The 26864-nt window shown below is 30.0% G+C and overlaps 2 protein-coding genes across 2 annotated transcripts in view; one reads left to right on the forward strand and one right to left on the reverse strand.

The window, feature by feature from the left end:
- The window catches only part of LOC143256544 (uncharacterized), a 35140-nt gene extending 23072 nt beyond the window's left edge, over window positions 1-12068 (forward strand). The window contains exons 4-8 of the mRNA XM_076513899.1: window positions 1679-1717; window positions 6028-6155; window positions 7406-7564; window positions 8760-8871; window positions 8986-12068. Of these exons, the coding sequence (XP_076370014.1) occupies window positions 1679-1717; window positions 6028-6155; window positions 7406-7564; window positions 8760-8871; window positions 8986-9123 (576 nt within the window). The 3' untranslated portion in view covers window positions 9124-12068. The remainder of the gene's footprint in view (window positions 1-1678; window positions 1718-6027; window positions 6156-7405; window positions 7565-8759; window positions 8872-8985) is intronic.
- Pex16 (peroxisomal biogenesis factor 16) lies at window positions 10699-26766 on the reverse strand. Its single transcript, XM_076513898.1, has 9 exons — window positions 26610-26766; window positions 20748-20860; window positions 17760-17893; window positions 16112-16329; window positions 13112-13258; window positions 11668-11740; window positions 11309-11428; window positions 11156-11220; window positions 10699-10816 (listed from the first exon to the last, which is right to left on the reverse strand). The coding sequence occupies exons 1-9, from the start codon at window positions 26728-26730 to the stop codon at window positions 10755-10757; spliced, it is 1053 nt and encodes a 350-aa protein (XP_076370013.1). The 5' UTR covers window positions 26731-26766; the 3' UTR covers window positions 10699-10754.
- Between the last annotated feature and the right edge of the window lie 98 nt (window positions 26767-26864).

Genomic DNA, 26864 nt, shown 5'->3' on the forward strand with positions numbered 1-26864 from the left:
AATTCACTTCCATAGGTCACGTATCTGTAATTAAATTATCTGTTATTTATTTATGTGTACTGTGTTATGTTATACAAGTTACATATTATGATATCAAATAGGTGGGATTTTTTATTTTAATTTATAAGTTAATTGAATGTCAGTATGTATCAAATTTGATATATGCCAACAAGATTGATACATATAATTTTCTTTCTCAACTCAAATATATTTTAATATACAAACAACAGTGCATTTTATAATAAGTTATTACAAATAAGTCTTTCATACAATACTGAGTCTTCTATTTTATCTGGAACTGAATCTTTTATTGATAGTTATGGAGAGCATATTAATTATGTGTTGAGAAATTGATACATTTCACTTGACAACTAGCTTGGTAGCTGCTTCATTGAGTACCAGTAAGTTTTCTACTGATGACAATATATAATGTCCTTGTAGAAATACTAATCTAAAGTTATTTTGCTGAAAGTAAACTGTGCATTATGTTCCTGGTCAAATATTCTGTAGTTTATCACAATTATAGCTTTTGAGATCTATAGTATACTGACTGTAGCAGACTAAGAATATTAAGTTGTCTTTCCCTGAGTTGTGATGTATGTCTTTTGTATTTAATCGGCGAGGTTCTCGAACATTCAGTTGTCCCATTTATACTGGTATTTTCGTAGATACGTACATTGTTGATTCTTACGCTTGAGAATCTCCTACAAATTTAGAAAACAGAATTGATTTTCCTCATAGTATGTTATAAATTAACTTCTGTATTACAAGTTATTTTTCTAGATGTAAAGGTTATAAAATCAACAACAAACTATTCAACTGATTACTTATAATGCATGCCACCCAGCTATATATATTTATATTACTGTATAACCACAAGTTATTAATAATAATAAACAAAACAAATGTAACACCCTTTAGAAACAAATGACCACCTTAAAGTTATGTTTTTAGGTTTAGGTTAAAATGATTAATTCACACTTGTTTGCTTTTTAAATTGTCATTTGATTTAAACAGATGATTGTTGAGAGAAACAACATCCTCAGAGGAAGTAAGAAGTATACATATCTTAAATTATTTCGATTTCTAGTATCTAAACATGTATATCCATTGGCATTATAATGTTAACATGGATGTCTGTCAACAGCTAGGTAGAAAGTTGTTGTTTATGATGACGAGAAACTTGCTTGAAGTAAAAACATAATCTCAAGATGGCTGGTGTGGGTATTAAAATAAAGTAAAAAACAATGTTTTGATCTTTCCTAATAAGGTAAATATTGTCATTGCTGTGTGAGTTTTAAGGTTTTATTTACCTGCATAATGGTTAACAATAGTTTCAAATAATAAAAAAAAAAAATATGAAAAATAATTTTCAGTTGTTTTTATGGTAATTGTATGAAAACAAAAGGTTTTTTTCTGATGATTGTATCTTATATGAATCTTAATGAACTACTTGTATAAGATGTTAATCAAACAGATTTCTAATGAACTAGGCATCTTGGCCTAAAATATATGTAATAAATTGATTGTAGTGACTTTTCTGTGAGTAACTAAAAGATACTTAGAATGAGTTTCCTGGAATTTCTAAATTGAGGTTAACAAAGTGAGTTTACATATAAAGCTGATAAATATTAATAAAAGAAATAATAAAAATAAATGGTGATTTTTTTCTTTCTAGAGTTATGCTATGAAATCTGGGGGAGGACGTTCACATTCTGTAAGTTACATATTTGTATTATTTAGTGAAAATATTAGGCAGAGTAGATATGTATGTAAGAAAACTTTATCCTCTTGCTATGTGCCTTATGGTGAAAAGTCAAAGAAGCATGTCATTGCATTTGTAGACTTAGGTTCAAAATTTTATTAAACTACTATTTTATGAATATACATCATAAGTTTGGTATCAAATTGTAGATTATAATTCAAATTTTAATACACATTAATTAGTTTCAAAGTAAATATTAAATTAAACATCCTCAATATATTTTTGTGTGTTATGTGGTATGTTGAATGCAGCTTTGGTTCAGACTAGATGTTGGTAATGTCCAAATAACAAAGTATAGTTTATTATGAATTTGAAATTCAAACTACTGATACTGATAAGCCAGAATGTAAAGTAAGAACCTCTAATTTTTTCTATTTGCTGAGATATTATGTCTTCTGAATCAACCACTGTTGACCCGTCCTCTTCTTTCTTTCTTTGAAAATACCATGCCTATTTCTTTCAAGTACATGATTAACCAGTCAGAAGCATTCATTTCAAATTCAGTAATTTTAACAGTATTTGAGTGAAACTGTCATGAACTTTGCAGTTTGGTGTTCAAGGCAATGTGCTGATTTTCCAGACCCAAAATGTGCAGCTTAGTTAATAAGACTAGAATTTTGTGGTATTGGTAATGTAAAATTTTTTATTTTAAAATGCATATACAAACTATAAAAAAAAATTTTTATTCACATCCTCCGTGTGTGAAGTTTCACAAGGCTTAGTGTGTACATAGCATGGGTACAAAAAACAACTTTGTAATCATAAGTAGTACAGATCATTGTTTTCTCTATTGATTTTTAATTTAGTGTTCTAAGTTTTATGGAAAATAACTGAATTGTGAGAGTTGATTTGTAAATAGTAGTAATATATATACATATTTAATGTTTGGTAACTGAAATGATTGAATTTTACCAAATAATTGTATGCTAGTGATAAGAACAGTAAGATATGACATTTGTAGTTTATAAAGGCCAGTTTTATTCTGTTTGATACGGTAATGTGAGCTGCAAGCGTGTTGAGTGGTGTGCAATTTGTGCAGCAGTAGATTAGACACATGGTTCAAAGGTCAATAAAATAAAAGAATTAGTAAATATAAATAGATATATATTGTTATAAGATTTGAGTTATTTAGAATAAACATTTGCAGTTACTTGTTACAATTTGCAGTTATTCTAGAATGATAAAAGGAGGTAATTTAGATCTGTTTCCTAATTTGTTACTGTGGTTACAAGGTCATTCAAGTTGACCAATCGTATATAAAATTAAGGTAGGGAAAATAAAACACAGTTTTTCTTAAGAAAAGTTTGGTAGTTACTTAGAGATGACACCAATGATATTTGACAATTTTTAGATGACAAAAAGTATGTTTAATCTTAAAATAAAAATATTTTTGAAATATTGGATAGTAAACATTCTGAAACAATGTTTGTAAGCTGATTTTTAATAACAAAAGTTGGATGTTTTGTGTATGAAAGCCTTGTAACATTTACTGATAATCTGTTAAATTATGGGAAGATATGCTTGCATTATCAAAAGTTCCCGAGTGACTACTATTATGGTTATGAACTGTGTGCAGTGCACCCAGTCATAATGAGAGACTTAAATAACATTTGTCATTATGGTATAGAATGATACCCTATGTAGTAATAACATAACAACATTAGTCATTATTGATTTAATGGATACATTTGTGTGTGTTCCTTCTCTATTATGGTTTGAATGGTGAAAATACTAGCTTTTATTTATAATCAGTGATGTCGAAAAACCCACTTGTAGAGAAATTTATATGTAAAAATGGCTCATTTTGGTTGAGAAAATATTTTACGTAGAGGAGCGAACAACGTTTCAACCATCTTCGATCATCGTCAGGTCGAAACGTTGTTCGCTCATCTACGTAAAATATTTTCTCAACCCAGACAAGCCGTTTTTACATATAGCTTTTATTTAGTTTGAGAAGGAAGGATCTACTTTGGCTTCTAGTTTATTCTGAAGAGGTTAGTTAATATATATTTTACTTTATAAAACATACTTTCTGGTGTTCAGGTAAAGCAGTTTTGTTTTACTGAATTACTCACTTTATATTATCATTCCTACACCAGCTAACTTTTACTTGTAATTCTTTCCTTTCAACTTCATAGTTAAGTTTTCCTCTGTTATTTTTTGTTTTAAGTTGCTGGGTTTTTGTGTATTCCTAGCCTATGATTCATTCTTTGATTTTATTTTATTTTCTGCTTGTCCAGTTGTAGAATTACTTAAAGAATGTAACTAAGGATGGGAGCCTTGCATGTTGAAAATCTACACTGTGGGTTTCTTGTATTGTATTAACAAGCTGACTCTTAGGTAGTAATATTTTTGCCTTTAGCTAACTTAACACACATCAAAAAGGCAAGTAACAATTTAAGTTTTGGATAAGCCAGTATTTGAAAAAAACATTTTTTACGTTGCATCTGGTAAAAACTGAATACTGGTATTAACCCTATAAGTATGAACATAGTCATTGTGACCAGCCTGTAATTATTGTGTGACCTTGAACATATAATACTGATTCTGAATGTACTTATAGTTCATCTTCACAAAATTTTCCAAGCTTTTAGTAAATGTTAAAATTCCATTCTTCACAAAAAAAATTAGTTTTGGATGAAATATTTATATTAAGAATTTATTTGTGAATTTTCAAAGCCTTTACTGAGTTAATATGAATTTCTTGATGAGAATAAAAATAGTTTTGTTTTCATATTTCTCTTGTGTAACATCTAGAATCTCTTAAATGAATGTAAAATGTCTGTATAAAGTGAAGCTTATTTGTTATTTTCTTTCCTCTGACTGTAGTTAAATTGTTAATATTGAGATGAAATTTTGAAAATTATACAATAAAACAGTACTTCCATGAATGAATTAACTGTCATATCCTCAGTTTTATCATCATCACAATATTACTGTTTTACATTTTCATATATTTTACTTCAGTTTTTATTGAATTGTTTGTAAAATGTTTTTATTTCTTGCCTGAGGAGTAGCATGTCGCATACGGTAACAAATGTCTGAGTATGCAGCTCTGAACTTCTGTCTTTGTGATTACCTAAGCTTTTTTATGTTAATTTAAAAGAAAAAAATAGTAAACCATTTGACTATGCATTTCAAATTATTATGCATAAGCTATTTAACGTGAAACAAAGTTAGTACATTAAAACTGTACATTGGACATTATAATTGTATATAGCTTGTGTCTGTATAAGTCAGACAGTGTAGATGCTGTAATATTGAAATTATACAAACTAAAAGAAATTGGAATACATATATGTTGCATGATACAGAGAACTGGAATTTTTTAAAAATATTTTCTTTTAAAATTAAGTAATTGAAATTATAAAACTTTTTAATTATAAACTACACTGATGTTAATTTTTAATGACAAAAATTGATAATAAAGGTGTTTAATTAAATTTGAATGTAACTATGTAATATTGTAATATGCACAAAAAAACATCCAATTCTAGAAAAAAGGGTAAACAAATTTGCTCATCCAGGTTCAAAGAAATTTTTTTACGTTTTTACCAATTCATAGTGAAACGTGGTTATATATTTAGAACAAAATTTCGTATACCATTAAATTCAATTTTCTAATTATTTTAAAAGTAGAAGACTGTTGCAAGCCATTTAACATCAGTGAAGCAACCATATTGCAAAAATGTGTTACATGTTCTCAAATCTTTTTATCTAAAGACTGATAAAAGCAAAAATACAAAGCACGAAAAAAAAAACTGTTGAACAATGAAATACTATATAATTTTTGTATGTTATAATGTGATTAATATGGTGGAATAAAAATGTAATGTTTCAGGCCCGGCATGGCCAGGTGGTTAAGGCACTTGACTCATAATCTGAGGGTCGTGGGTTTGAATCCATGTCACACCAAACATACTCGCCCTTTCAGCTGTGGGGGTGTTATAATGCGATGGTCAATCCCACTATTCGTTGGTAAAAGAGTAGTCCAAGTGTTGGCAGTGGGTACTAGCAGCCTTCTCTCTAATCTCGCACTACTAAATTATGGACGGCTAGTGCAGATAGCCCTCGTATAGCTTTGGGCGAAATTCAAAAAACAAACAAACAAAAAACAACATAATGTTTCTGTATTTTTGTTGTACCAGCCTCTTGTATACATGAATATTTTGTTTCTTGTGTTATTTTCAATCCATAAATTAAAAATGATCAAATTTTGTTTTGATAGATATTTTTTTGCCATTTTCTCTTTTCTTCTAAAGATATATGATGAATGTTACCATTGTCGACATTCTGGTCACTGGGCTCGAGATTGTCCTGAATTGGAGAGGGATCGTTTCTATCGTAGAAGGTACTGGTCACGATCAAGGTCAAGGTCACGATCTCACAGGCAGGTTATTTTGTACATTTTCACTGATTTTTATGGTTTTAAAAATTGTAAAGGATCCTATTAAACATGAAAATTTGAAGGAAAGTACTGTAGCGAAATACATTTGGAATTTTCATACGTAACGTTGTAATGAGAAAGATCAATATAGCTTTGGATGCTAGTTGTAGATATATTGATGAAATTTGTTTACTTAATTATCAGAGTTGCATTGACACTTTCACTAAAAAACAAAACACATTATCATGACTTAGATATCAAAATCAAGTGTCCAAGCTGTGAAAGCATTTTATAGAGTCATGTTTTTAAATACTGATATTTTTAATAAGCATTTAGTACTTGGAACTTATTTCAACACAACAGAACTCATTAACTCTTATACATGCTGACACAAGATTTCTCCTAGCACATTTTAAAGATACGTTGGCAGTGTTTTGGCTTTAAAATTTCCATGTCTACATCTTTTTTTTTTTTTTTTAAAGAAAGTTGAATGGAGTGTGGTGACAAACATTAAGTTAAACACTTATACAGCTCGCATCGGGTATATTAACTGTTTCCTGAATAATATGATTATCAGATTTATGGCATATAATATTCCATTTCTTATTTCTTTTAAGAGGGTCAGTGTTTTTAATTCAAATGTATGTCCTGATGTGTAATTATAGATAATGTTTCAAGAAAGTTCATCTTCCCTTGTGAATGAAGTTAGTGTTTTAAATATGAACCCACACTTTTTATTAGCCACCTAGTTTGCCATTATTCTTAGACAATGCTTTAGGTCAGTTTCAGCTTGGATGGTAATAGTAAACCCTGATCATTGATTGAAACCAGTAATGTGGCTCTACTTTTGAGTTTATTGACAACAAAGCAGAAAACAGTTTTAGGTATGGGTTTTGCAGATCTTTATTTTGATATTTAAATGTAATCAAAATGAGGTATTTAAGATTGCAAGTGATGAGACCAGTGCACAAACTTGCCTTGCCTTAACTGCTAAGGAGGGCAATTGATTTATTTATGAAAATTAATGCACAGGGGCCATCTGATGCATATTAACTAAATTCTGCAGTAGTAAAATAGTTGTTTGATTCCATATTTCAGTTTAAGATTTTAAATCGTGTGATAATGGTTGAAAAGTTCTGAAACTATTTACAACAATAAAAGAGTACTGAATAGCAACTTTACGCACAAAAATACTGATTATTTTTGCAAGCCTGGTCTTTTAAGGTTTTGTTTGTTTACATTTAATTATTCAGACGAAAAAGTTACAGTAGAAGCCGCTCAAAGAGCAAGGATCACCGGCCTCGCCAAAAGAAAAGTAGGTCTCGCAGTCAAAGTCATGAACGCAATAAACCAAACCGTAGCAGAACAAGGAGTAGGTCTTCTTCTGGCTCCAGATCTAGGTCTCACTCAAGGTAAAAATTTTACTATAGTCAGGATTCTTCAGATTAAATGCATCATTGTAGACATTTCAAATAAATGTCTACAAAGATATATAAACTATTTGCATTAAATGTTAAGATCTAAATAGTGTAGTTAAATTTTCAGAACTTGTATAATACAAAATTAATGTAAGTAATACAGATGTGTAGAAAAAATTTCCTGAAAGTTTAAAAATAATTCATTTGTATCATTGACAAATAAAGAAAAGAAGTTACTTTTAATAATGTGGAAAGTGATTGTTAAATGTGTCGTCTGTACTCTAAAACAAGTACAAAAACCACCATGAATGTATACCTGTAAAGTGCAGGTTTCTAAGTATATACTTGGATACTTTGATATTTACTGAACCCTCAAAATATGTTTAAGAAATGGATCTATGTGAAAGTACAGTTATCTTTTTAGTGAGAAAGCAAAAACTGTATAGACACTGAATGTAAACAGGTTTTGTCACATAATAAATAACGTATTTATTTATAAGATTTCAGTTTTCCTGTCTTGAATAATAGTTTAATCTAATTGATCTTAAGAGCTCTGCAAAAACAGCTTTTATATCATTTTATATAAATCAGATGCTGTAAGTAAAGAAAGATTCATGAATAATCGAACATGTTGCCCTATTAAAAAAAAAAAAATTTGTATAACTGTTGTCAAGAATGAAGTCTCTTTTAATCATTTTTTTTATTTCATTGAATAAAATGCACCATTTGAACCACAAAAGCTGATTAGTAGAAGTAAACCAGTTATTTTACTTTATTTTTGTGAAGCCAAAAAAGTATTATACATGTTTTTAAATCCCAGTTTGAGGTAAGGATTATTACTGTAGCAGTTGTATGGCCCTCTATATAGTTATTTGTGATCAAATTATAAATATAGTAGTGCCACCTGTTGTACTGAAATACAAGATATCAATCCCAGAAGTGATGATTGAAGCTTATGAAATGGGGCATTGTTTATTGTTTGGCACCATGAATGAAAATCCATTTAAACACAACAAAAAAACTTTTGGGTATTTGAGATTTGGACCATTAGAAAATAGTGGTATGTGCAACAACCATTCTAAAAAACACAACTTGTGACTAGAACTAGATAAAGTAATTTTTAAATGTAGTGATGTTCTTGTAATGAGGAGTAAAGGTTAGTGAATTCATTCTTGCTTTACTCTCCTAGGGATGGTGGTGATGATAAAGAGAGAAACAGAAGTCATTCAGCTAGTAAGAGCCATTCACGTTCTCCTGAAAGTGAAAAACATAAGAGCAAAAGTCCAAGTGCAGAAAAAGGGGTAATCGTATTAAATAAGTTTACCTTTTTTAATAAGTGTTGAAAACATATTTGAATATGGTCTATTCAAGTATCTTCTGTTGAGAACTTATCGGTTGTTATTAAATATAACTAGAATGATGCTACTGATGAAAAAGATGAGAGAAAGTGGAACAGCAAGGACAAAAGCCCTTCCAGAAGTAGATCACCAGTTGTAAGTCCGAAGGCTCATCCAGAAGAAGAACCAAATAATAATGATGATGATGATGTATGAGCTGAACAAAGTGAGAATCTTTAGAGCAGAAGAAACACAACTTATTTTCACGATGTAATTTACTCTTGGATGTATCTTTTTTTTTTGTTGCTTTTTACACTACTTCTAATAAACATTGTTTCATAGGATGAACAGGCCTAAATAACATTACCCTAAGCACTTTCATAAGAACAGCCCACCTGTTTTAAAGTGAGTGTAGAAGCATATTTTCATTAACAGTAATTAACATTTGTCTTTTCCAACTTTTATATTCCATCTTGTTTATTTATAATTTTTTATGTTACTGGAGAAGAGTGCCAATGTAGTGTACACCCAGTATGTCTTGATTGGTTTTTATTGTGGAGATGTAATTACATATTGTCCTTTCTCTCTATACAACTGTTTTTCAAAGTGTCAGCCTGAAGTTCATAAAACATTTTATGAAAAGGTGAAATCCATCATGGTATGAAAGGGTTAAGGTCATATAAAATTTCAAAGCCTGAAACTTATAGGAAGAGATTATCAAATGTGGTTCTGTTGGTAAAGTTTGTCTAATGACTGGAAATAGATTTGCTTATTGTATTAAATGTAATCTTTCTTTGTACTTTATCATTTGTTTTAAGGGAGTTTTTGGTTGTTAATATGTCATTTTTATTGAAAAATACAATCCTGAATTCTGATGTGTGGTACTCTTCCATCTTTTACAACATCGAGATAAAGAAGGTACCAACGTATAGAGAAATTTTCATTCAGTTACATTAACAACCTATCTGTTCTTTAAAATATGCCTTTAGGATTACAGAATATTAACACTTAAATGTGTAGTTTGTGACATCATTCCAAAGTCTTGGTATGTAGAAGTAAACATTTGATAAAGGTTGGTATGGAATGAGGTTTACAATACATTTCACACTTTATTAGCTGAAAGTTAGTCAACTCATGAATATAAATCATTTCAACTTCAAAAGGAATGTATTAGAACACTGAACTTGTAACATATTGGTCCCTAAACAAGAAAAAAAATCAAACTGGTTAATATTTAGATGTTTTTTTATATTGAAATGCCTGGTAATATTTTAATTTGTTGTACTCACAGACAGCAACAGAATATTATTATATCACTAACATGTATAAATTAATTGACAAATTTTCTATTCAAAATATATGAATAATAAGATTTTCTCTATTGAATATATATACTTAGTTTGACCTCCAAGCTATACTGAAACATAACATTCCGTGATTCAAGAATCTATAAACACAGTAACACCTGATTACAGAACTTTTCTGACTTGTTTGGTATTGCTTGAAGCTGCAGTGTCCTCTACTTATTTCTCAAAGATCCTACAATACTAGTTTAAATATGCCTTTAAACACAGAAAAAAGAACAATTGCTAATGTTTCTTACTGGAAAAGTGTTGAGTTAAAAAGTTTGTAATATAGTAAACTGAAAGTGAACTTTAGAGTAGAAAAGAACAAGCTGTTAATGGGAGTACATCTGTAACCTTACATGGCCCAGGTATGAAAGTAGGTTTGCTGCCACTCTGGTAAGTATTCCATCAGAGGATCTGTTGAGATGACACCAAGACACAACAATGAAAAATTAGAGTACATTTAATTAGAGTACAATTAATGGGAGTACATCTGTAACCTTACATGGCCCAGGTATGAAAGTAGGTTTGCTGCCACTCTGGTAAGTATTCCATCAGAGGATCTGTTGAGATGACACCAAGACACAACAATGAAAAATTAGAGGTTACTACAACTTATTAATAAGAAATATAAAAACATTACATTCATATTTTGGCTGTTATGTTGCTACCATGTTCAGACAGAACTCCAATCTAAACTTATGTATACTAGTTGACAATACAAGGATGCAGGCTGAAAAACTACTAATGAAACTATGCCCACTCTGTTCCTGACACTAACAGAAAGTCTACACCCATTAGAAAAAGTTATTTTTCTACAAACTTATAATCATGATTGTGTAGTAAGCCTACATTAGTTTGACAAGATGCATAGAAGGATTCAAATTATTACAATTACTTACATATAAGAAGTTTTGTAACTGGAATGGTCCTTGCAATGCTTGATAAAATGTGCAAGATCTTCTCTCTGAAATAGACCCACGAAAGTAAAGTATGATTAAAAACCGTCTTTTGCTATCCTAACCTGTAAATATTTATGAAATGTTTTAACTTACCTGCTGAAGCGATCGTAGAAAGGAGAGCGAAGCAGAAACATAATTAACATTAATGCTCGGCGTGTTACTTCTAACTGTTCAGCATGGTTCAACTGGTTATTTTCTCTAAGTAGATGTAAGCTGCAAATAATATTTCAAATAATGGTTAATGAACAACAAATAAATTACTAATTAAAAAGCTAGATAGATTTGTAAGACTAAGTTTACTTCTGTTTGACAGTATCCATAAGTGTACCATCCACTTCAATGTAATGATTGATATCACGAAATGAAATGGAAAATACTGTATTTTGTCGAGTTAAATGTTTACAATATGTGTGATAAAAGAGAAGTATGTAACATAACTATTTTAATCTTACCTCGATACATCCATCCCTAAGGCTACAATCCAGGGTTTCCAAGAATCTATGCCATACAATCCCATTGTGGCTACTGTAAATTGTCAGGGACTACAGATGGGTTTGATCCATATTTAATTATAGATATTTAACAACTCTTGTTTTTAGATAGCTTTATTTATTTTTAAATTGTTATATAACAAAACTTTGAAATTAGTCATATTAATATAAACCAGGATGCCAACAGATTCCACACCAACATATACTCTCCGGCTGTATTACTCTTCTGAGATGCCAGGAATGAAGTCTCAAAAAGATAACTTCCATTTTGATAATTAATATTTATTTAAACAAAACCTGTCCAAAAACAAACATTCAAGTTATCTTAGGAATACTCAAAATAAAAATGTTGCTTCTTCAAATCTCAATTCCAGTGATTGCCCAATGACAAATTAGAAAAAAACTGCTGTGTTATGTCTTTATCAGGTAATTCTTCAAGTAATGTATATAATGAAAATCCAAATGTATCAAATTATACACTGATGCCTAGAAAAGCTGGGACAATTTAATATTTTTACTGAGAATTATTTATAACCTGAATGTTTCAGGCTCAAAACAGATTATGTTAAGCTAAGCTTGTACATTATCTCCAGAGTGGGGTAGTAACAAATTATGCTGAGAGGATTGAACCTGGAATCCTTGGATCATGATAATTCTCTATAAACTGAGTTACAAAACTAAATCTATTAGGCAACCAAATCTAGTAATTAACTCTAGCAAAATAATGTGACAACTTACACTTAGTAACAGCTAGGATGAAAGATGTGCAGATTTGATGAATGTAAATATTTAATAACTTTTTCATAAATAATACTAGGACATTTTGTATCTAAAAGCCTGGCATACTATAAATATTTCACCTCATATTAATAGTAAATTTTTTCCTTAAAAAAATCATATAACATTGTTCTGAGCTCAGTATAATGTAGACCAATAATTACACCCCCTCTGTTTTCTCCCATCCATATGACCTGGAATTAATAGTGCCATAGAATTTTCCATAGTAAGTTGCTGTGTTTATACTCACACTCACAGAATACTGTTAGTTCATTAAAATAGACAAGAGTAATCAACATCCAATTGTTTGCTCAGTTTTCATATATAAAAATAACAGTCACTACTGCCACATACTTACGCTTGTATTTGTCAAATGAATTCTACATTGTTAATGAAACAGAAGATAAGGCCACAAAGTTTGGTGGCAAAATACAAATAACACATTATTAAAACTGATTACCTTACAAACACAGAAATAATGTAGAAACTATTATAAACGAATAACTTCATAGCATGTACTGTCTAAAACATTAATAAATTACAATGCTTTACTGAAAAAAAAAGTATTTTTAAAAATACATGACCTTTTTTTTTACTTTGACATACATCTAATAAACAAAGAGGATACAGTGTGTCAAAGGTTGCATTAGATGCAGTAGTTCAGCAGCAAACTGTTGACCTTCTAAAGATGTCGGAGGAAAATGTATCTTAGGTGCATCTTTTGATTGTTTTTCAGATCCAGGAAGTTTCCATGTTCTTTTACTTATAGGAGGAGCTGAAATTGTTCCATGCAGAGATATATACATAATTATAAAATATTAAATTTACATAACAAATTACAGCACCATAAGAAAGTAGGATATAAACTTTCAATTTTTAAGAACAAATATGTTGAAGAGAGTATTTATAAATGGGTTGTATATATGGAACTTTGATTTATTTTCAAGTAAAGAGATCAAACATATGATGTAATTTTTCTTTAGGACTACAACAGAGTAAGTTATACCTATTACCAACATAAAGCTGCTCGATATAATAATAAATCATAACATTTTTCTTATGAAGTGAAGAAAAACAGATGCAATCGTTAATTAATTGCTGTTTACAATTTCAAGTACTGTCATAATATTCCATCTTATGAGGACAAGTTAAAGCTTACCCAGACAAGAATAATCAACTTCAAATTAGTGAGTCTTTCAATGGTCACTTAATTATCTTCAAGTATTTCCAATGTCAATTAATTATTTTCAGTTCTGGTATACAAAAGTTAAATCAATATATTAACAAAAATGTTATAAATAATAACAAAATAAAAAAAACTTCAAATACACATCCATGGAAGTTATAAAGTAAAGCAATGGCATACAATGCATTAACCAAATATGGTTAACTTCACTTAAACATGTTGAGTAATTACATTGTAAAAAATACCTATAAAAAGGAATACAAGTTTATTAATTTCACAATACTCCAAAAATTAGATTATTGGAGCTGTTATCAATCATACTATAAAACATATGTTTAAGAATTTGACAACTGGTTACAATGGTAATGGTCAAGTTAATATATCAAAATGTTATGGAATGTAAGAAATTCACTAGTCCACAGCACAACCTTTTAACTTATAAGAAAACTTCTGGTTCTCTAGAGCACAGTAAGATTAATAATTCATGAGGTAAAAATAAAGCATACTTGAAATTAATGAATATAGAACAAAAGTTAAGCATTTTGAAATAATTAAGAAACTGACAAGAATGTTACAGCAGTAGGTGCTGTCAAACAACAGTAGACTGATAAAGTATATCTGGATATTGCTGTGGCTTCTTTTTATAGCCAGCAAATTTTATAAAATGTTTTTGTGGTAAAGCCAAACAGTAGAAAGGTATAGAACACAGCTTGATGCAGGGGCTAAGAAACACTGGAGAACATATAATAGATTTACTTTAGTGGAGTCAAATAATGAACAAACAAATTTGGTTAATTCTGGTTTTGTATCACAGTGTTTGTGTTTTGCTGGTCTGTAAGCAATGTTGGTGATGGTTATTTTCTTTACACCAAATTTGTTCCGTTTGTTCATCATTTGAAGATAATCATCACCAACATTGTTTACAGACCAGCAAAACACTGGCAATGTAATGCAAAAATACAATTAACCATAAAGAAATGTTCACCTTTTCAAGTTTAACTTGACACTTAATGAGCTCAAACACAGTGTGGGAATTCATGCTATTCAAGGTTGGTTTAGAAGCAATCACAACACTAATATCGTTCTATAAGAGCAGTTAAGTTTATGGTGTCCACATTTGCCCCAAGGAAACAAAAAAGGTATATTGAACTAAACAAAAAAGAAACTTTAATAGATGAAATTTATTCAATGAGAAAAAGTTTTATTTAGTTTGTTATATAGATAAAAAGTTTTGAAAAATCTCGGGTTTTGATTTAATCTCAGCATGCTCCAACTGAAAACAGTTTTAGCATATTTCCTAAATCCTTTTGAATAAAATAGTGCTAATTTGAACCTTGTAACTTAAATATAATTATAGTTTTATCCACTTTCATCAATCACTCTTTCTCAATCTCAGCTGCTATTGTATGACTTGTCTGTATCTGTTGTGGGAAGTAAGTCACATAATAGTGATCTAAGATCTTATGAAAACTCTTTTTCAGTTCTTATCAACCTTATGAGCCAATACAGCTTTTATTTCAGAAGATACTCTCACAGAGATTAGAATAAAGAAATAAATGCTTAGCTTGGCAACATCTTGCTAAAGTAAAAGTTGTTTGTGAACAGCTTTAGTTACTATTAAAGTCCTCACTTTAACTTTCAAAAGTACCCTTTATTATTTTATACATCATTTCAATTAAAAGGTTTGGCTTTTTATGTGTGTGGAACAAGGTTAAGTAGTCTTAGTTAAATCTTTTAGCATATGAATGTGTCAAGTTTCATTTTGCCAATAAAAACATTGCCTGATAAGCTGTATTTATAATAGGGCTTATAGGCCTAAGTAACTCCTTGAAAGGGCAAATAAAAGTCACAAAAACAATTCTAAAAGATTATATATAAATGAATAAGAAATGGGCTTAAAACTTATTTCATGTGCATATATAAAACCACTTGATTTGTACACCACTAATCACAAACACTGTGAAACTGTGTTGTTTTTTGAATCAAAATTAAGATAACATTTACACTTTTATCAAATTATACCTTTATAAGAAAAGCTGTGAAAACCCAAGAAAGCATAAAAATGAGTAACTCAAATATACAACAAAAGGTATTTTTCATTGTTTATAAAAAATATATCAATGAAATATTTTCAGATCTTGAATCTGCAAATTCATACAGGTATTATACCTGTATATATTTCTGCATAAGCTATATATTTTATCTATTTAAAGTTGCAAGTGATTTCACCTACAATTCAATAAGACAAACCATAAAACAGGTTCATTTGTTCAAAACACTTGGGGATTTTATAATTAATAACAGTTGAATTCTTCAGGTATTTGTACACCAGTGAAGAAGCTAACAATTAGTAAATAAAGTCTGAGAAAACAATCTTTATTAATTACAAATACATGATTTATAAACTACTTTTTAGAAATAACATTTATATTTTATCCTCACCTGCAGCAAGTGTACGAATTGTTCTGCCTGACCTTTTTAAACAGAATGTAACCTCCATGGGAGTACTGCTGGTTGCCTCATTTGAATTACGAACGTTTTCTGTTTTGTTTGTGCTTTGTAAGTGGAATAAGTCTCGACGACGGTTGAGAGGAGAAATTGCTGGACACTTCTGTATTCCCTGATTATACCTCAACAGCAGCACTAGACGGAAAGCAGTTCTCAACACACAAAAATAAAAATTCATTATTTTAAACTCAACAAAGTTTCTGTACAATTTGGATTTCTTTTTATCAGATAATATAATGGATAGAAAGAATTATAAAGCATGCACCTTTCCATTCAATGATTAATCCTTATTTTGTATACAATATAACAGTAGACTAATAAATAATTTATAAGCACTAAAAATATTTCATGTAGAGAACATGCTATATTTAAACAGAACACTGGCTTCTTCAGAACCAATGTTTTGTTTAAACATAAAGGATATTCATTAGATAAATCTTTTTCTTTGCCAAGTTACTTCTATATGGTTTTAGAATTACTTAATGGTAAACAAAAACTTTGAAGTTATGTTTAAGTTCCAACACTTGTGCTGATTAGTAAGTGTTACTGACTATGTCACTGAATGATGAATTACTAAAAATTAATCAAACATACAAATTTTAATTTTTTGGAATTGTTTCAATTCTTATTTCTGGATAAGGTTTTTATTAATAAAACATTTACAAGTTTTTGCTAACTAAATATGTCATCAGACCTAAACAAGTGTTAAGTACCACTTATTAGGAGGGGGAACCCACAAAAACTACTGTTCTCTCTTAAAAGGTCTCTTACATAAAAGTAAGGGGACAAACCTTTCTATAAGTATAAAATATTAATTAGAAGCAGAGAAGTGTGGAAAATTGGTTCGCACATTGTTAAACTTGGTCGAAACTTTCAAACTAGTTTCTCTCACACAGCTTTTCTACATCTAATTATGGTTGAAAAAACACACACTAAAGAAGCCAAATAAATATAAAAACTGGTAATTAATTTGTGTTTAAAACAGTTTTTAGAATAAAATTATGTGAACTGTATTCATAAAATTAGTCTTGACAACTGAAAATAATTTACATCACCATCCATTTCTTACAAGGAAATAATAACAAAACTTTACTGTTATGCTTGTATTTGTGCATACATACACACAGCTATCCCATTGGTATTATTCTTTTCAAAATCCTTGAAAACTTTTTTTTGTTACAAAATTTTAAAGGATGTGCTGAAGTGATTCTGTTATAATATCAACTGTGCAGGTCTTAAAATTTGTTTTTGTTTTTTTATAATTTCATGCAAAGCTACTCGAGGGCTATCTGCATTAGCAGTCCCTAATTTAGCAGTGTAAGACTAGAGGGAAAGCAGCTAGTCAGCACCACCCACTGCCAATACTTGGGCTACTCTTTTACCAACAAATAATGGGATTGACCATCACTATTTAATGTCCCCACGGCTGAAAGGATGAATATGTTTGGTGCAATGGGGATTCAAACCCTCGACCCTCAGATCACAAGTTGAATGCCTTAACCCACCTGGCCAGGCCTTAAAATATTCACAGTGTGGTTAACTTCTATATCTATAATGTAAAAACATCTGTAATTAAACTTACTTGATAAACTGAATAACAGTGATGACTATCCAACGAACAGATGGTCCTCCTAGCCTGGAGGATGCTATTTCTAAGAATACTTCTGTATATTCAAGGATAGCTAAACACCGCTGGATACTTTCAACTGGTGTATCCTACAGTTACATGGAGCAAAATGATCTATTAACAATGATCTGTTAACAATAATTAAAGAAAAAGCATTATAATTTTATTATCCACTCCAGAATATGTCAAAAATATCCAACATATTACAATATTGAACTTTTAAGGCATTATGTAACATATTCAAGAAACAACCAACAACATAAACACTAACAGATAATTATCTCATTATTAAACCAGCTGGAGTTCTCATCCAGGAGGAAGTTATATAAATTCAGTGATTTGTGAAAGGTTATCACAAGGCATGCTTCCCTTATATATATTTGTAAAATATGCAAATATACTGACAAAAACTGTAAAACAAAATGTGAAGCAATAAATGTACATGTATATCCCCACAAGCAACAACAAACCTTCATACCAAATTTGAAGGTCTGTCATCAGGGGGTAAAGAGTGCAAAAACACCAATGAAAACCACAAAGTGCAAAACTGACAACTTGTAGCATCTCCCCACAGACCCAACAAACCTTCATGCAAATTTGGTGAAGATCCATCAACAGGGGAAAAGTAGTGGTACAAAATGCAAAACTAAAAGGTTCTATGTACCCTGCATTGACCTAATGATCCATAATATATCTGGCAAAGATCCATCCATAACCTGTAAAGTAGTTGCATGGACATACAACAGTGTTCTATTATATTTACATAGTTGAAAACCTAAATGCACTCTAATAAGGTTCAGTTTACACATTAATAGTTTATTAGTATCACCCTAGTACAATGCAAAACCCTGAAATGGAAGTATGATCATATCATTCACAAACTACAATAAGTACATGACAGTTATTTTTATCACGCATGTCTAACATTTTGCTTATGTTTATTTTAATTTATTTAATTTTACAACTGTTGATATTTTCCTTAGGTTTTTCATTAATGTTTAGTTTTTTTCAATGCAGTAATTTCAAAACTGTCTTTAAGATTTTCTCTTTTATAAGTTTAGTCACACCTTAACTTCTGTAGTTAATTTTGTGTTTCTGTTAGTTTAAGCTGGGTTTAGTTATTTTTTAAAATCTAATTGTTAATCACAATCTCTTAATTTATCTTAAAATACAATGATCAAAACATTGTGTTATATGTATTACATCTTAAGTGTAATAAACATATCTTTCATGCTGTTTTTATCTTATACAATGACTTAAACTTATTTTTTGTGAATACAGTGAATGTTACTTTTTAAGTTAAGGTTTCTTATCAGTGAATCTACCTCTAAAATAATGATACTATTGTATAGGTAGAATGTGTTGCCAATTTTCCTACTCTTGAAAAATGGGATTTAAGCTTAATATGATACTGTAGACAAATCCACAATGACATGTAATTAAATTAAATATACAGTCATTAAACAAAAACAGGCAAAATTTAACACATGGAAGTGTTAAAAACTTGTTATTACATCAAAATGGGTCTAAACTCTCAATATAAGAAGTCTAATGTGCAACATTTCCCATCCAAATGTTTTCTCATTTTACTTACTATACAGAATTGCATCTACTCAATTTCTGAGGATTTGAACTTTACGAAAGCAAATGTCCAGGTAAAAATACCAGAAAGAGCAAAATATATTTACAGAAAATTTTAACAAATAAATTTACTTTTGAAGACCTGAGAATGTAATTTAAATGTATCTACTTGTTTAGCTTACTAAATTGTGTTAAAAAAATATAACTATAAGAAAAACAGTGCAGACTTTCAGAATAACTCTCTACAGACTATATAGCTTCAGTAAATAAAACATCTTATTTTAATATTTGATATTTGCATAAATTCACAGCTTTTAAATGTTGGAAAGATGCCACTGATACTTCTAAAGACACAATTAAAAAATCTTAATTGTATGTTATAGTTACTATTTTTTACTGTTCTATAGTATTGTAAAACTTCTACACTTTTTTTTTATAACACTAAATTTTATCTAAGTTTTGATTTGAAGAAACAATGCATGCAATTTCACTGCATTTAAAATAAGTGGAATACAATAAAAACAGCTTTTCACTCGTATTATAAACGTACCATCTTGTTGATCAAAAGGATTCATTTATATATTTCTCACCAGTTAGCTTCTTTATCCATTTGTACTTAGACTGATAGGGGCTAACGTAAGCGAGGTTTAATACAACTGCCTTGTTGAATGAAGCACAACTTGATACAGTCCAGTATGAAATGATTTAACTAAATCCATTTCAGAAAATAAAACATTTATTTTCCTATCATAGTAGTGCAAGTTCTAACTTTAAATGTGCATAATAACTTTGTTTGACATACATGGCCTTAACATTCTCTTTAACGTGCATTAAAGATATTTTTCCAATGTTTCAGTTAAAACTGTTTATATTTTTTACTCTTTGACTTATTTAAACAAATTATAGTTAAACATGACACAACTTTCTTTCAAGTTATGAGCAAATGTAATATTTTTCACAATTGGATGAAAACCATTAATGTAATTTTTATGTAAACTATAATTCTACAACATGTATATTCAACTGGATACAAGTCAATTTTAAACCTTAATTATTATCAGCTTTAAATGAGATCTACTCCATATCTTTTATCTATTTGTACATACATTGTTCAGAGGTATTAATTTTGGGAGCAAAGAGATGTAAACCAAAATGTCATAAGTTATATGTAGTCATGTTTATCTCAGAAAATGGCAAAATTTCATATATTTTGCACAAACAAATGGAAGTGCGTGATGCAACATCTAAAAGAAATTATTCACATTTTTTGGAACATGTGACAAAAAGACAACTAACAAGGCCAAAATAAAATTTTCTCAACACCAAAATAACAATGCATCAAAAACACAAAGAACTACTTACTATGTGTGATGGAATATTAGCAGCTTTACGTAATATTGTATCATTTACCAAACCAAGAAGACTGGATGCTGAATAAATCAGTTCTGATATTATAGGAGAGTGTTCAAATCGACCTAAGAAAAACAGAAAAGTGCTCAAACCACTCTTAAGTAAACAATTAGTTGAAATACACATATCTAGTATATATCTAAATTACATCCAGTAAACAACATTCATATACCTTTACAATAAGCCTGGAACATAGGTGTATCATTTTATACAGTGTACTCTATACAAGATACTTTCTTTGCCAAGTACTTCAAACTTTCATCATATTTGCTCATTTTTCTCTGTATTTATAAAATATTTGTTTTTCTTGATATGACACCAAAATCCAAGACTACAAAGTAATATCTTAAAACCTTATTTTTCAGAAATACTATGTAAGCATTCCTCTTTCAGACCAACATTCTGTTTACTACTAACAATAATCTACAGTCAGTTGTGTGAATCCAGTCTTTTTTAGGAAAGGACAATACACAGCTTAAATAAGAACAAAAATGTTTCTTAGTGCCATTATACATGTTGGTATTGGAAAGCATATTCCCAACTTCTATTAAAATGTCCATTCTAATATATATCAATATGGGGAAAAGCAATATGAAAAACAAAACAAAAACAATTTCATCTACTAAGCCCTTTTATTTATTTTCCAAATAAAATTATGAATATTACCTAATAAGTAAAATGTGTTCTATACTTATGTAATCCAGTTCAGCACAAATCATAAAATTCTAAAGGTACAAACATTAGGTTAACAGTCCATCAACAATCTCCCTTCCAGTTTCTAATTATAACCACCCTTTACTACTCATGTATTCATCCAATCTGTTCTTGAACTCAGTTTTCTACCTCCACCACCCTTGAAAGCAGCTCATTCCACAAGCCAACCACCCTATTTGAAAAGTATTATGTCTAAACTGCAGTGATTCCTATGCTGTCAAAGTTTGAATTTATGACTCATTCTCCTATAAACATAAGAAAAATTGATAGATCTAACACATCACTTCCTTTCATAAGTTTAAACATCTTAATCAAAACTCCTCCAACCCTTCTCTTCTCCACAGAAAATTTTAGTCTTTTCTCATAGGACAATCTCCCCATCACAGGTGTCATTCTAGTGACCCTTCTCTGAATCTTCTATAACAATTAAATGTCCTTCTTGAGGAAGAAAGCCCCAAACTGTACATAGTACTCTATATGAGGCCTTACAATTATTTACAGTCAAGCAACAACATCCTTTGTCTTACATTCAACTTTTCTATAGATGCTATCCACAATCCTATTAGCCCTATTGCTAGCTACAATAAACTGTTTAGATGACTTAAGTGATTTTTCTATCATAACATAAAGATCTTTTTATTCAACCACAGTATTTAATGTATTCCTGTTTAAATCATAACAATAATTTAAATAGTGAAAAACTGCATGAATCATGTTACATTTTGGATAGTTAAACATCATCTGCCATGACTAGATCAATGCATCAAATGATCTAAATCTCTCTGTACATCTGGAGCATCTTTGATACAGTTAGCCACCCAAAAACATTCATGTCATCTGCAAACTTCAAAGTTTTGTTAGTCATTTCAGAGTCAATATTATCATTATAAATCACAAACAGCAGAGGGCCCAGTACAGAGCCCCAACACACACACTGCTTGTAACTGTGATCCAGTCAGATATAACTCAATTTATTACTACACCCTGCTTTTAATTCTCAAGTCAATTTTATAACATTTCTCCACACCCACAGATTTAATTTTTGTAACAGGTAGTTTGTGAGGTACCTGATCAAATGCTTTTTGAAAATCAAGGTAAACACAGTATTTCCTTCATCAGTTCTTCTAGTAACATCATCAAAGAATGTCCAAAGATTTGGTTAACATGATTTTCCCTTACTAAAACTGTGCTGTTTCCTTAACACTATATAAAACTGTTGTGACTCTGTAATGCATCTTTAATGACACTTTTAAAAACCCTTTCCAATTCACTTCTTACATATAAAGCTGCTTATACCCCTCTTTTCAATACTCTAGTAAATAATCAATAGTCTGGTATTTCAAAAAAGATTAATCAAAATTGTTCAAATCCAACCAAGCTTCAATGATATCAAAAACCTAAGTGTCCACAACTGCTCTGAACTCAATTTCTAATACTTTTACCATTACAATAGTAACAGTTAATCATAGATTTTAATATATGTTGTATGTTTTCCTGTCAGTTTCTAGGTTACTTTTTATATCCTTAGCCTATTTGTAACTTTTGTTAGAATTTGGCATTTTTAGAGAACTCATTTTTGTTTTATGTTATTATATATTAAAATATTTTTATTAAAAATTTACATCAGTTAACTCTAAACAAAGTTAGTACAGCTTCCTTAAGTTGAATCTTAAGAAATTGGTTTTGAGGAACATGCAAGCAAAGTTGACTTTTGTTTGTATTAGAATGGAAATAAAGTTGTCTTGGTCAGATCCATTATCAGAATCTTCCTCCTTAACAGAGTTGTGTTTGTTATTCATAATGGATTTGATTATATTTCATTCTCATTTGGGTAATCACGAAGGATAACATTGTCAATATCATTATACTGCTCAAGCCACCTTGAAGACTATTATTTATCACACTTCTTCCTTTTCTGTTTCTCTCTATCTTCAGAACTGAAAGAGGCCCAACATGGCATTCGACTTGTCATGTGAGGATTGCAGGTTCAAATCCCACTGCACCAAACTTGTTTGTCCCTTCAGCTGTGGGGGCATTGGTAAACAAAGAGTAGCCCAAGAGTTGGCGGTGGGTGGTGATGACTAGCTACCTTCCCTCTAGACTTACACTGCTAAATTAGGGACGGCTAGCACAGATAGCCTTTGTGTAAAATTCAAAACAAGCCAAGCCAGTCCTGAAACTACTTTTCCCGAATCAATGGCTAAAAATGACAGACTTCACACCCTTTTGTACTTTTTTCTTTCTCCAACAGTCATCAATGTAAAAACAAGTTATTTCTTATCATCCAAAACATCTACAACTTAAATGACTGTTTCCTGTTTGATATTTTCAATAATACTCTGTAGCTTGGAGGTCACCTCAGGGGTAAATAAAAACTTTTATAGCTTCTAGTTATCCTTTTAGCACTTTAGGGTAAACTATGCAGTTGTACAGAATGAAATTCAATTAACATTTAGCAGCAATGAAGTTTCTGTTAACCTGAACAAGTCAGGATTCATAGAGTTTGGACATTATCCAGGATTATTTATTACTTTCATATGTCAGAGGTAAAATGCTACTTTTGAAAAGCACAGTGGGTTTTGATATTTACAAGTCAGGATAAAAGGAAGCTTTTCTATGCTTGACACATTAGCAGAACCATCAGGATCACATACTTCTTTTGTAGCCATGAAAAGCATTAAGACCTATAGGTCATAGTCTTGACTGGTAAGCTTTAAAAACAAAACACTCATGTGCTTCTTGAACCTAAGCCTCTTTAACCTCAGCACTTCCCCACATAATATTTCCCTTGTCTGATTTTTTTTTTTTTTTTGATGGGTCAGCTCCTATTACTAATTTCAACACAATTTCCCTATTTTATTTAGCATGGTAGAAACTATGTTTGATGGTATCTTAAAATATTGTGCAATCTTTTGTTTTTTCATTGATCAATATTATAAGCTTTAGTTTTAATACTGTAACCCAATTCTTTCAGTGCTACTATTCATGCATTTCTAATGAAAATTGTTACAGTACAGTGTTGCCCATGCTTGTCTTAAGATGAAACAATGTAGCAAACATACAAAACCTCAACTGCCCATAGTTTGGAAACTCAGAAAATACAATTATTATTACATTAATTATCCAATTGAAAATAGGACTATTTATCATTTAATGACAAGTTGCATGGTTCACAGAAAGTAGGAGTGTACAGAAACACTGTTTTGTCAACTGTGATTATTGAGTGACTATTTTATAGCAAATGTACTTAAATACAATGTAGTTCTAGATACAGAATCAAGATATTTGTTTCAGGGTACAATTTAGGTTATTTGAGAAATAGTGAAATTCAACTTTGAGAATTTTGTGTCAACAAAGGAAAGAAGTTAAAAGTAATTTGCCTGGAAAGTAATGTACATTTGACTTAGAAAGATATTTCTGTCAAAGTAGTTTCTCTGTATTTATCACTTAAATTCAAAATTAAATATGGTTAAATTATTTTTTAGTAATTTTTATGTCTTTTCAACTTGCATTGTGTCACTATATGTTTAAAATAAAGTTGTGATATTTACTTATGTTTATGTAGTTCAAACAATTATGTCAAGCATCTTAATTCAGATATCAAATTTCATATTAGTTTAAACTTGTAACATTTTACTGTGGTTAACTTCCATTTATTTGTCTTTTGTAAGTATAATTTTTACACTTGACTGTTTTTTTTTATTAGTACAATCTTCAATATAACAATGGAGCACAGGCTTTATTAAATACAAACTAAAAGACTTCAGTATAGGTTTAGTTAAATGGACTAACCTATCTTTGACTTCTGTAAATTTCTTAGTATTCTTAAAAATCTCAACACTTCATTTTTCACTTTATAATCATTCTATACAAACACTTGTGGTAAAGATAAATTTATGTGATCACAGATGCTACAAACGGAAACTTTTTACTCTTGTAAGTTGTATAAGGTCAACATACGACTTGAGATCAGGATTTATAAAGCATGTTGCTCTCTAATGACAAGAAAATGGTAGATTTTGTTATTTATATGTCAAATATAATTTAAATTTGTGTTGTAAGATGGCTTAAGCAAATTTCTTTTATGCATAAACCCAGAAGGATTCAATCAAGTATTGCTTTTTGGATACATGCACATCAAACTTCTGTATAAATGATGCTAACAAGAAGTGCTAAGTTTTCTTAAAGCAAATTGTACAATTCCATTATTTTAGGAATTTTACACAAACAATTTTTTTTTTACTTATAGTTTATTAATATAACTACACACAACTTTTAAAATAACTACCGTGAATTTACAATAAGTGGTATTATTTACAATAATTGATGTTCCTTTCTGTCAACTATAATGAAATATTTAACTTACAGCTAAAGATATTTATATCGTTACAATAGTTTGTTCTGAATTTTGCACAAAGCTACACAAAGGCTATCTGCACTAGCCTTCCCTAATTTAGTAGTGCAAGACTAGAGGGAAGGTAGCTAGTCATCACCACCCACCACCATCTCTTAGGCTACTAAAGGGTGAGCATCATTGTTGTGACGGGGATTCAAACCCGCAACCCTTGGATTACGAGTCAAGTGCCTTAACCACCTTGCCATGCTGGGCAATTTTGCAATAGTAATACAAGTATTTTGATGAAGTTTTAGAAATAAACAAATTATAGTTTGTAATATACCTTTATTTTTGGTATCATGAATGAATCTTACATACAAGACTATTACAGGAAGTTAATGTTGGGCCAGGTAGGATAAACTATAGTAAATAAGTGATAGTACCATTTAACTGAGAAATATTATTTGAAATTATGAATTATTCATGCAACACCCTTTTCAATTTGTGACATATATATTATATTTATTACAACAAAATGTGTTAATAGTTTTTTGTAAGTGCAGTGGGTTTTATGTTCAAGATGAGTTAGGCTAAGCTAGATTAACGATACTTGGTTTCCTTGGTTATCCCAATGCAATATTATTACTACTGCAATTTACAAGTTCAAACTTGTTAATAACACTAATCGTTATATTTGTGGTGCAACTATATACACGTAATATCTACATTGAAATAAAAATTTATTGTAAGAAATAGCTTATTACCTGCTGCTATATACGAAATCCATCTCAAATATGATTCCAACTGACTAGCAAAAGCTGGATTATTAGCAATAAATGTTTTATATTTCTCAATCCAAACTTCATAATTAATGTACTCCGCCATGATTCAATTTTTGCACTACAACACCCCCTCAAGTTACCTGATTTTTATATAGTAAATGAAAATATTTATGATTATTAAACGTTTTATCATGTGCAATACACAGAAACGAGAACAGATATAATTACAAAAACAAA

The sequence above is a fragment of the Tachypleus tridentatus genome, chromosome 7 (assembly GCF_004210375.1).
Source record: "Tachypleus tridentatus isolate NWPU-2018 chromosome 7, ASM421037v1, whole genome shotgun sequence".
NCBI lineage: Eukaryota > Metazoa > Arthropoda > Merostomata > Xiphosura > Limulidae > Tachypleus > Tachypleus tridentatus.